This window comes from Falco naumanni, chromosome 4 (assembly GCF_017639655.2).
Source record: "Falco naumanni isolate bFalNau1 chromosome 4, bFalNau1.pat, whole genome shotgun sequence".
NCBI lineage: Eukaryota > Metazoa > Chordata > Aves > Falconiformes > Falconidae > Falco > Falco naumanni.
Window position 1 is genome coordinate 40,631,192 of NC_054057.1, and position 12,796 is coordinate 40,643,987.

Sequence of the window (12,796 nt, forward strand, 5' to 3'; positions counted from 1 at the left end):
TTTACAGTTTCTAGAATTTTCTGTTTATTTTAGGCACACTTACTTGCATGGAAATCCTGTTCCATTATCCTTACCTGTAAGTGTAAGCCCCTTTTCTGAGTAACACTGAGATTAAAAAATGCAAGGTCACACTTTTCATATGTAATTGGTTATCACAACAACTCATTTTAAAATGAGAAACACAAACAGCAATAAATGTCAAATCAAATACAGAAAACAAGCAAGCATTGGTTTTGCTAACTTAATCAAAAGTACACCTGGCCATATGAATGAAAAAAACAAAAACCAACCAACAAAAGAAAATCACAAATGAATCCCACAGTGCAATCAATAGCAAAAGTTGTTATGCATTCAACAGGCATAAAAAGGGAGAAACAGCATATGCCAGTTAAAAGCCATGTCTTCTGTCCCTCAGAACATACACAACCACAAAACCCACTTTTTCCACGGATATTAAGGAAAAATCCCTATGGGATACTAATACACCATACAAAAGAGCATTTCTTCCTCACACTGTTCAGCTCATGCTGAGTGCTCACAGAAGCTCAGGCTTTAGTACTAAGTCTGGATGCTGATGGTGTATGTATATATATACGCGCACACACACACACATAAGAACTCAAGAGCTTGACCTGAGAGATACCTGCCCCAAATTACGTTCCTGATCAGGAAGTAGTTTTGGTCCCTCAAAAATTCTACTTTTCAGTGGCGTGACCTGAAATCTCTACTTGTGCACATGGGATATCTAATTAATTCCTCAAAGGCTTTTGGAGGCTGCCCGCTCTTGCCCAGCACTAACCCTGAACCATCCATAGGTTTGTAGGTGCTGCACAGGCATCGCTGTGATTAGCTGGGTCCACTTCTTGCTGGCTGAAAATATTCACTTTTCAGTAGCTCCCCCATCTGCTGCTTTTTACATGCAGGGACTAGAACTGAATTAATCAAAACCAATGGTTTCAAGACTCTTTGACGCCTGAAATTTTGTCTAATCCTTTACTCTCCCCCCAGTGTTATAAAATATTTGGATCCAGAGGAGAAGAGAGACTGACTTGGCACTCTGCAAGAAGTGATTGTATACAATTAGGGGGAAATTTGGCCTCTATACACAATGAGCAAGTGCAAGGTAAGGCATCTGAGCCTTTTGGTGCTAAGTATGAAGCCAGCACGTTTCATCTAACAACAAGGTCGAACTAGCCTCTAGATCTAAACAGCATAACCTACAAAGGAAGACCCTGAGCTGATTGATCCAGGGAGAAGAGTGGAGTGAGATATGACACTTCCCATCTTTTGGCAAAAGCATCATGTATAGGGAATAGAATAATCTGTTCTTAATGGCCTGGGAAGATGGGATAAACAGGAGTAATAATATATAGTAATTATATAAATATATAAAATTGCATATAATATATTATATATATATGTAATATAAAAATAATAAATAGTAATTAGACGTCCACAGAATAGTCAAGTCAGACAGCAAACAAACATCTACTAGAAATGACATGTGTGTTGATGCTACCTTGGGGAAAACTGATCAATCATTTTGAAGTCACTTCTAGCCCTAATCTCTCTATTTCCAAGAAGTCTATATCATTTTTATGATTTTTATGATACTTTTTCTTTTCTTAATGAAATCGAATTGCTTCAGTTAATTACTCATTTTAATTTGCCTCTTTTATTGTTAATTCATAGTCTAACAATACTGAATTTGCTATTTCCAATATTTTTAAAAGTTGATTGGTTATTTTATTTGGAATTTGCTTTACACTGAATTTGAAGAAAGGCAACTCCTCAGCTACTCTCTTTCTGATGTTATTATTTTTTTAATAGCCTTCTTTACCTTGCAATTAAAGGATGTTGCCAATGAAACGTGGATTGGACTGAACGACATTAACCATGACGGCACATATCTTTGGACAGATGGAAGCTTTTTTGACTACTCAAATTGGGCAAGACAAGTCCGATTCAGAGATGAATACATGTACATTGATGGGAAGTATATTACAATACAGGTAAACAGAAAAAACTCAGAAAATGAGTAATTTAGATAATGTACTCAAGGTTAGTTGACTGACTTCCGTCTCAGCTAGGATCCTGTATTTCAATGGCTTAAAGCAGAAGGCAATGGAATATTTCAGAGATCGAGTTTTTATAGCTGTACCCACAGATTAATAGGCCTCTTCAGAGTCTACACTTACTGTCATTCCTTTGCATGAGTCCAGACTGAACAAGAAGAGTGCTGTATTATAATTACTGCTAGAATGAAAGTTATTAGAATTATTAGATTTTACTGGAAATGTTCAGTATTATTAGCTCGAATTTTTAGTTTGCTTTATTGTTTTTCCTTGTACAGCATGAATTCAACTGCAAGTTCAACAAATTCAGTACAGATTACCATAAAATACATCATAAAAATAGCTTTGGTGTACTCCAAGCAATTTTAATAAACTGACAAAATTTCTTGCAGTAACCTGCCAAGGAAGGTTCATTTGCTTGTATATATAATATCATGTTTCACTTCCAAGAAACAATAAATGAAAACAAAAGCCAGAAAATTAGGAAAGAAAGCTATTAACTTTGTCTCCTCAAACTAATTTCTATTAATTTGCCAGACATTTTGCACTTTATCAGCTTTAATTTCGTTTTTTAAATTTTCCCTAGACTGACTGTATTGCAATGACAACAAGATCTGTAGATGAAGCAGGGTACTGGGAAATCACTGACTGCCAGCATAACAAAAGCTATATTTGCCAGATGGACAGCAGTAAGTTTTATTTTTTGCCGCATTTGTTGGAAGAGATTTCCTGAAAAATCTGACTGTGAGTCCTCAGTTGTAACTGCCCAGCTGTGCCTGTAGCAGCCGGTATGAGGGAAGCAGGGCTGCTTTCCCAGCTCAGGAATTCCAGACACAGAACCCGCTCAGGGATAAAGATTATAAAAAAGTTTTGGATTTACAGCCTTTTCCCTACCAGCATATGCACCAGCACTCACAGAGGCTCACTTCACCCACCCTGCAGACGTCTACACTTAAATCAAGTGCCTGCACGTGGTGAGCAGACACTTCAAAGGCAGGATTCACCTGCCTCGTTGTGATGCAAGTGCCCAAAACAGGTTGTTAGAAAAATTGTGCCTTCAAAATGCATTTCTTCTCTATTGACATAAAAGTTTACCCACCTGTGCTTTACCCAGCTGGCACAGATAAAGGTATCTGACTCAGGTTATTACACAAATACAATGCATAAAGACAAATCCATCAGTGACCTGCACCACAGGCATCTTAGTTATGCAGATAAAACACTAAAGGACGCTTTCCCACCCCCAGATCTAACCCTTCCTCACGAGAAAAATCCTCACACATCCTCCACTGGGGGGTTAGCTACAGTCAGTTAAACTGGTTAGTTTGCTCATCAGTCCTTAGCAATGCTTTTATATCACAAGATCAGCAATAATCAGAAGGGCAAAATTCTAGTTTTCTTTGTGTATCCTCAGGGTGAGAGATACATCTGGAGTGCAGCTACACTGCAAAGATCCACAGAAATAGGAACAGGGAACTGCTAAGCAGCAAGTAAAAATAGGGGAAGAAGCCACAGCTGGGCCAGATGTTTCATAGCTCTGCCTTGTGCAAGTGCAGAAAGCTGCATCTGGGCGTCACTAGCAAAAACAACTACCAGGGCATCCTCGACACTGACTGAACACGAAGGCAGTTTTTTGTCTGTCTGTCCTTTTGTCTGTCCCCATCACTAGCTCTAGGTCTTTGTCTCCTGCTTCCACATGTATCATTTTATGTACAGCTACTGTTTCCTTTTTCACTCCATCCTACGTGGGAAAGAAGTAGCAGCAGAGTCACAAACTGTGTTTAGAATGAAATTCACTGCTATTTTCAGACTGAAATGGTGTGGAGATCCCGCACCATGCTTGTGTGTGGGAGGAATTTCACCTGCACTGCAGGAGGGGGACCTAGAGAGCTCTGGGGGGAACATCACTGTATAACCAGTATTCACAAAATTTCATCTGGTGCAGTGTATGTCTAGATACACACAGTGTTCTCTGCCTCTTCCTAATCCCTGAATACACTTTTTATGCTATAGTTAAAAATAATTCCAAGTTACCATTAAAAAATGTCTCCTGTGTTTTAAATAAGAAATGCTTTTACCTGATGCTTGTGCTGCCACACTATATTCAACTGTTACTCAAAAGTAATGCTGATATTCAGGCAGCTAGTAATTTTTGACTGTTTTCTCCCCTTCCTCTCAAATTTACACTTCTTTCCTTCAGAGCCTGAACTGTTCCATTCCACAATTGCCCCAGATTCTGGTTTCATCCATTATGGTAACAGCACCTATTTAATCATTCCTTCTAAAATGAATTGGGAAGAAGCAAGAAAAGCCTGCAAGGAGAGATCTTCAGAGCTTGCCAGCATTTTTGATCATTACAGTAATATATTCCTGCTGCTGCAGGCAGCACGATATGGAGAACCCTTATGGATTGGGCTCAACAGCAATGTGGTAAGGTTAATAAATTCACTGGTGGAGCAGTTAAATGCTATTGACTGGATTACTATCCGCAGGCAGAACTGTAGCATGAGTAGATTTAGGAACCTAGGACTGGTGGACAGCACTCACTTCACTTAACTTCATCCATCTTAAATAATTATTCCATTTTAGGCAAGGGAGAAGGATGGGAACCTCTGACAGTGCTGGCCTCTACTAATTCTTTGGGAGTCTTAGACTCTTAGGTTAAACTATCTGGGTAACTTTCAGGTGGCCATTTTTAGGAAAGCTGAATTCTACTGAACAGGACCAACAAGGTCATTAAGTCTAGTCCCTCATGATCATTGGCAGCTGTACAGAAGAGCTCACAGGACATACTATGTGCCTCTGAACAGCCTCATTCTGATAACTGCTAAGTCCCAAAGATTAAAAGTAGTAAAAGCTATATTGTACCAGAAAAAGTGGATTCAGAGACCCAGGTCCACCACTGTGTAAGGGAACACTTGAGTCAGTCTTACTAACTCTGTGGCTGAGTGCCAAAATGAGCTTCACGTTTTCTAGTGAATATGTAGTTGTTCAATGCATCTAAATATCATGTTTCTATTGCATTGTCCTTTCAGATGGCTAAAATACCTTGATAATATAAAAAAACTTCTTTCATCAGTAATAATCTTCTTAACTAGTGATTGTTTTTATTAATTGTAATTCTGCACAGATATATAACACAGCAAAACATGTCTGAAATTTAGTATCTCTAGGGAGATCTTACAATAAATGTTCTGTAAAAATAGCATTTCTGATTATATGATGCAGCAGCACTCTGATAAAGCCTCCTAGAAGGCTACATTGTCTGAGAATGAACTTGTTATTGAACAACATGTATTTCAATGATTTTAACGGTACCTCTCCCTAACAGGCAAAATGCTTTGTCTGAGAATATATGTGACTAGAAGTCACCAGCTTTGACATGAATCCTCCCACTTGCACAAATCCACAGGACATCTCTATCCAAAAAAATATAATAGTGTTTAATTTCACTTGATATCAAATTTTTTTGGTTTTACAGTTATAGAAACATGGTTTAGAAAGTAGATAAAATTCCATGACAAGCAAGTTTGAAACACCAAATGTTCTTCTGGTCCTTTTCTTTTGCAGAGTAAAGCTTCTTGGTTCCTCCTGCTCCCCAGGCAATGATCTTGCCCTGATGGTGCTGAGGTCAGGAGGAACTTGTGTACCCGACCTCCTGATACATGTAGACACTAGAGAGAGATCATATTTTATCCCCCAGTTCTTAATGGCACCAACAGACTGTCTGGATCTGTCCCCAGTTCCTTGTAATTCTTCTGATTCTTCCTGGGGAAAAAAAGGGGGCAGGGGGAGACTAAACAAAGACTCAAGACTTCCTGCTTCTGAATATTTCTCTTTTGCTTCTTACAAACCAAAAATTTTCTCGGACTTTTCATAGTGATAACTGCAGTTTACTCCTGAATGTTTCTCCTCAGAACTGTACTTGAGCTTAGAGTCCCTGTTTGACAGCCAACTGCAAGACCCACTTCCACCTGAGCTTTCCACAAGTTTCATGTTCCTATGGTTGTATTGCTCTTCATGGTGATCTGAATCCTCTTAGACCATGATTCCACCTCACGATGGTGCCTGACAAGGGTCTGAGCACCAGCAGTGCACAGCAAGCATCATTTGGCTTTCAAAACACCTTTGTGGGCTGTTTCAGCATGGGAGTGATACTGCTCTGTCTTACTTTCACATTGCTGGGTCCTGATTCAATTAATATTTTAACAGTACTAGAACAGATATACAAACTGAGCTCTACATGTCACTGTGAAAATCTGCATTTGTATAAATCCACTCACCTGAAACAGCAGATGAGAGTGTACAAAAATTATGTTGTCTGTTTCAATTTTAGAGTCATGGCTATGACAGATGGATTGATAAAAGGAAAATAAATTTTTCAAAGTGGTCCTATGGAGAACCAAAACAGAAAATAGCCTGTGTCTATCTAGAGCTCCGTGGGACCTGGAAAACAGCACCTTGCAATGAAAAACATTTTCCTGCCTGCAAAAAATCTGAGGGTAAGCTATGGCGATGGCTTTCAGTTTTATGGCAGAAACCTTGCTCTATCTGCTTTGACTGAAATACAGATTTCTAAGTATGTATTAGGGAATAATAAGACTGAGTTTGTAATGTTAGTACCTTTATTTTGCATGAACAATGTTTTATTTTTATGATGTGGTCATTTATCAGACAAGATAATGCCATTTTACTAGACTAGGGTGATAACTGCAGGAGAAGTTCTCCTATGCCACAAGCAGACAGAACAGAGATTGTGGGAGTATTAAACATTTCACTTCAAGTCTAGAACATAAAACTTCTTGCTGACAGGGATTTTGTGGGAAGTATAAAACAAATACAGTTCCTTCACCATAAGCGGCATTCATACACTGGTTATGGTTTCAGTGTTATTAGATTTTAAAAACCGGGGAAAGGAGGAAGAGTTCTATCTGGGAAAAAAGTCTGTTATTGGCCCAAACAATGTTTCATACTTCATACTGATTCTGCAGGTGTCACTAAGGAATACTACAAATTGAAAGCTACAGGCAACACTTAGGATGGGACTAAACCTTTTTGCTTTCCCATTTGTACTAGAGCAACCAGTATTAGCTCTGGTGACACAGACTTAATGGAAATTATTTTTCTTTTGAACTGTTTTTGTGTAGTTTTTCTTTAATTTCTTTTCCAGGCCATGCTCTGAACTTCCTATCTATTCATTTGTAACTTTAGTTTTAAAAACATATATACTGCTGTTTCTTTCCATAATGTCATTGCTTGCAGGAGAATGAGGGGCTACTACACAAATATTCAATGACATTCAGATTATTCCATGCATTGTTAAAGTTGTTCAGAATTTTTATGTAAGAATTATTACCTTGAGGAAAATATTAAATGGGAAGCTCCCCAGTAAACTCTGATTTTAGATTATACTTCCATTTAAAATCAAATTGTTATTTGAATCTCTTGAGAGTTTGGGAGTTTTCTGGATTCTCTTTTTCTGCTTTTAATGCATGTATCTTTTATTTATACAAATTTATTGGTTATAACAATATAAACTAGAACCAAACCCCCCTGAACACTCAAATATCCTTGAGACAGTTCAAGTTGGATTTAGTTGGGAGTGCAGGCTCACATTCAATCATTCAGTTGTGACTGAGCAGTTCTGTTCCTCATTGGCCCTCTTGACGTAGTCACTGATAATTCTAGCACTGTATGCCGAAGTATATTTCAAGAACTTTTAAGAAAGGGTTTTTTTAAAACTTGATTTCATATCTGAAGATCTGCCACCTCTAATGAATGAAAGCGTCCATAATATCTGATTTCTTCTAGATGTACTTCCTTCTGATCCCCCACAGGATATTGGAAAATGTCCTGAATCTGATCGCATATATTGGATTCCTTTCCGAAGCCACTGCTATAACTTCAATGACAATGAAATGAGCTGGGCTCAGTCTGTGACTCAGTGCATTCAATCAGGTAATTATTTTTTTTACCTAAAAATAGGATTTCAATCTTGACATTAAAAAAAAAAAATAATCACTTTAAAAAGTCTTGAAAACTAATGCTGCAAAACCTACACTTATTAAAAAAAGGAAATCAATGTCTCATTTACTTTTTACTGTTGATAGTGTTTATTTTTCGGTTATGTTGAAATCTGAGTGATCAATTTTCCTTGAGGTTTTTCCAGCTGTGCTTGTTTCCTCTTGTATTTCTTCATTCACAAAAAGAGGGAACTTCTTTCTGGCCTTATCTCTTCTTTTCCATACCTTTCCCTACACAAGAAGTAAATATAGTAAATAATTACTTATTTTTCACACGGCGTGTGTGATCCTAAAGGGATTGCACATACTGCGTGAAAGTCCTGGCTCTACCAGTGGCCAGAGCCAGGGCAAGGCAAACCCAAATGCTTCCCTCCCGCATTTTGGAGGCATCTGGTCCTGGCCCAGACCACGAGCTGCTCCTTGGCACCATTCTACTTATGCTGCTGAATCATCAGCTACCTCATCCATGCTTCAGGAGGCAGTGAAAGGGAAGCACTATACTGCCGAAAAGAAATGGGACCTTTTGTTTCATATCTTTTTAAATCCTCTTAGCACTCTTCCTGGACCACCATTGCCAGAAAAATGAATACTTCAGTTCTAACTGTGAATTTGTTTGCTGCGCAGTATTACATACTACATGATATCCTGTCAAACCATGAAGAACAAACAAATAATCATCTGTAATGCCTATGAAAAGTATTATCCAATCACTTGAAAATAAGTGTTTCACCTGGTGTTTAAAAAAATCATCATCTTCACTATGCTTTCACATCTGATGACACCAGTCACAGTCTTTGCTGTTCCCCTGCAGCTGAACACTACTTTCTGGCTTCTATTTAAATCCTTGCATACTCCCTACCAGCAGGAGAGGCTTTATTATTATACTTATCCTGTATCAAAGGCTGTAACTATGTTGTGCCGCTGACTTCTATGGCAGGAGATACCTCCTGTCATCTTCTGTTGGTTTTCTTACAGGTGGTATGCTGACCTCTGTACAAGATCTGGCTGAATCAAACTTTTTAGTAGAGCATGCAGACTTATATACAAGCAAGACAAGCGGCTTTTGGATAGGAATATACAGAAATGTAAATGGTAACTGTTTTAACTTCTATAAATAACCACAAATAGACTTCATTAAATGGACAGAAATGTGGATAAGACTGTTGTTTTTGAGGAACTAACTGAAGTACAATAGAAGCTAATTAAAAACAAAAAGGTAGATTGATAGTATATAATCTAAAAAGTCTTGGAGGTTGATGGTTTTATCCAATAGGTGTGAAAGGCTGTTGAAAAGAAATTTGTGGGCTTCAGTTATGGATCTTAGATGTTGTATGGATCTACCAAAGGATGCCACCATGTGGGATTGCCTCAATTAAAATATCTTGTCTATATGTGGTTCAGAAGCAAAGATGTGGAGAGGTGATAGGAATATCTCTTGAGAGGCACAACTCAGAAGATACTGTTCTTTTAAAAGGTGAGATATAACATGCAATTTCATTTGTCTGTACCTGAGGCAATCATGGGGCCTCATGTCTAAATTTGAACAATCCAAGAATTGCTGTAATCAATGATAATTTTTCAAAGCTGCTTATGGTTGCAGTGTCACCAAGGTCCTTTACATTGGACCACAGTCAATGGCATGTTATTTGTCCCCCTGACCTCAACCCTCCCTGAAGATGTCTCCTATTCCTGATCTGTGAGAAAGCCTTTCCCACCCTGTTTGCTCTGTGCCCCAGTGGGGAACATATCCTGGCTGGATCTCATCTTCTCATGGCTGGGGAGTACCCACGTGAGAGTTGGGGGGTCCAGCCACAGCCCACAGCACTGAGCTTCTCTGTACCCCTGTACTGAGAAAGTTAGGCTGCTGGCTACCAGAAAGAGAGTGTAGTGGAAAACAAGCACCTGGAAGAAAACAACACTAGTGTCAATCCACAATCAGTCAGAAAGGATTATTATTTTAGATTCATTTTAACTCACTGATACTTCAGAATGTTTTGCAGCAGGAGTTTCTGAAAAAAAAAAAAAAAAAAGTTTTGATTTTAATTAGGTATATGTTTGTGTTACAGTAAATGTTTCTGATTTTCAATGAGTGCTGCTGAAATTAAAAAGCCTAGCTTTGAAACTTTAGTACCCCAGACAAAAATAAGGGAATCTGTAAATTAAAACTGTTATGACTGGCAAATTTGCAAATCATAATTTGGAGAAGTTCTTAAAAAGTGAATCAAGAGAAATAAAATACATTAGAAAACAATCACAAACAGCATTTTTTAAAAGAGCAGTATTGCTTTATTAGGCTGAGTAAAGTAATAATGATAATATTCACTAATATTAGTGAAGATCTTTGACGTGGAACTATTAGTATTGCTAGTAACATTTCCAACATTAGGGCAGCTGCTTTGGCAAGACAACAGTGCCTTAGACTTTGTCAACTGGGCCGAAGGACAGCCCTTGAAGGACCAGCTTGATTACTGTGTGGAGCTGTCTGCGTTCTCTGGCTACTGGAGTGTCCTTCCTTGCTCTTCCCAAAAGGGTTTTATTTGTAAGAAACCAAAGAGTAAGTGACTTTAATATTTTTTCTTGATGTTTATGGTTTTATTTCAGTAGCAATAGCACAATATGGTCACTACAAAAGACCAATAAAACACTTTATTTGCAATCTTCCTTATCACCTGCTTCAGTGTTCAGACAAAAATAATATGAATATATAGAGTTATCTTTTTTTGTGTGTGTGTCTGTCCTGTTCATGTTCTATTGCTTCATAATTTCAGATTCTCTTGCATGGTGTGATGAATATTCAATTAATAACTAAGGATGATCAAGATTTCCTAAACAAAATTTACACTCCTTTGTTGTTTTGCTCCCCTTTGACATCCCTATTCACTTTCTATGGAACAATAATTTGCTTTTCCTTCCCTTGCTGTACTATGATACATGCTGTTCCAGTAAGAGATGGATGAAGCAATAATAACAGAACGGAAGCACGATCCAGAGCGTGTGTAGTGACCTTTGAAAATAGTAGAAGCGTTTCAGTTAGCAGTTTTGGTTTTGTGTTTTTTTGTTTTGTTTTGTTTTTTTTAATATTGTGTTTCTGTGTAACTAAGCACCATCTGCTTTGGTCAGGAAGTAGAAATATCAGAATATTGTGAGCCAAACAGCCATGTGGTATTTTGGCATTTAACTGTTAATTCTGAGAGAAAAAAAAAAAAAAAAAAAAAAAGCTTTCCTGTCCTGTTTCGCAACCTTGAGGTTTAGGATGTTTCTGAGGTTCTGTCCTTTCACCTCCCAGAACAAAGCTGCAGCTGGCGGGGAAAGTATCTGTACACATTTGTAGCAGTGTCAGAGCATTTTATGAAAAAGAAAATTCTCCTTTTAGGGTGGTTCTTAGTTGTCTTTGAGTAGTCAAAGCAATAGACACCACAAAAAGCTAGCTGTTACCAGATACATCAAACACAGAAACTCAGTGTCAACACATACTGTATTTGATGGGTTTGGCTCTCAGTGGCCCATACGTGCAATGCCAAAGTACAGAGAATATCCCTTACACCAGGCTCTCCAGCAGAATGGGCTTTCAGCCCAAGCAGATATTACATTACAGTGAGCTTTGCGTGCTTCCAAGGGACACTTTCACAGCTGCATTTCCTTCGTGCTCACAAACACGCTGGAGCTTAATGCTTTGCTGTGCTGCTGCTGCAGCAGCCAGGCTCCTGGTGTTTCCTACCAGGAACACACACCCCGACTCTTCCTGCAGCTTCCCAGGCCCATGGGGAAGATCTGCTCTTCCACTGGCCATCGTCCAGCTCGCACCCAGAGTGCCGAGAAAAATCTTGCAGATGGCGCCCTCTTTGCACAGCTGGGGAAAACTGCATAAGAAAGCCTGAGCTTATAAATGTAATTATAGATGCAAATGAATTAGGGTAAATTAAAATCTGCTGGGTCTCAAATGAATTATGTGCAATATAGGAAAAGTGTCAAATATCCTTGTTGTTCCCAGTCTCCGTAGGCATGCAGGCCCAGTGAAGAGGGCAAGATTATTAACCAGTGGAGGAGAGAGAGTCATCTAAAACAGTCAGAAACTATCTGTGCTTGAAGATTCTTTGATTATTAAAAAGAAGCAAGAAGGGGGCTTTAACATGCGAAACACAGCAGTTTTATTACCATAAATATCAGGTTAAAATACAATCACCCCTTTTCATCTCTATTAATTTAGCAAATGTGTTTCTAGGAGGAGTGATGAGGTAACTTTGATGCATGGGATATCAGACCTTTTGCTAATATGAAACTGTCAGGATGAAAATGTGATCTTTTTAGATTTTGACTAAATGTTTGTCTTTATCTTTGACAGCTATTCTTAAAGCAGCTGCAAACGTGGAAGGTAAGATTTGTTTCTCCTTCCCAATAGTTTCAAAGAGACATGAAAAGAAATGCTTGTGATTTTTTATGAACTGATATTCATTATTTATTTGTCTTTTATATGAGCTTAATTTACTTAGTTGCCATTGAATGAATTCCCAGCATAATTTAGTACTACCTATGAGACAACCAAAGCATCCCTGGATAACTAAATCTTTGGTAAATGGATCACACCTTCTTTGCTCCTTCTTTTGCAAGCTAAGATCTACGAGGGGGACTGACACAAAGACATTATGACAGATTTCTCCTTGGTAATTAAGGGGGAAATTAGACCAACAGTTTTCAGTA

General features: G+C 38.3%; 1 protein-coding gene across 2 annotated transcripts in view; it reads left to right on the top strand.

Moving 5' to 3' along the window:
- Window positions 1-12,796, top strand: part of LOC121086926 (macrophage mannose receptor 1-like) — a 33,977-nt gene that overhangs the window by 20,187 nt on the left and 994 nt on the right. For both annotated transcript variants that reach the window (XM_040591381.1, XM_040591382.1), the window contains exons 20-28: window positions 1,009-1,123; window positions 1,831-2,012; window positions 2,662-2,764; window positions 4,276-4,505; window positions 6,412-6,577; window positions 7,887-8,033; window positions 9,074-9,190; window positions 10,485-10,652; window positions 12,441-12,470. In XM_040591381.1, the coding sequence (XP_040447315.1) occupies window positions 1,009-1,123; window positions 1,831-2,012; window positions 2,662-2,764; window positions 4,276-4,505; window positions 6,412-6,577; window positions 7,887-8,033; window positions 9,074-9,190; window positions 10,485-10,652; window positions 12,441-12,470 (1,258 nt within the window). The remainder of the gene's footprint in view (window positions 1-1,008; window positions 1,124-1,830; window positions 2,013-2,661; window positions 2,765-4,275; window positions 4,506-6,411; window positions 6,578-7,886; window positions 8,034-9,073; window positions 9,191-10,484; window positions 10,653-12,440; window positions 12,471-12,796) is intronic.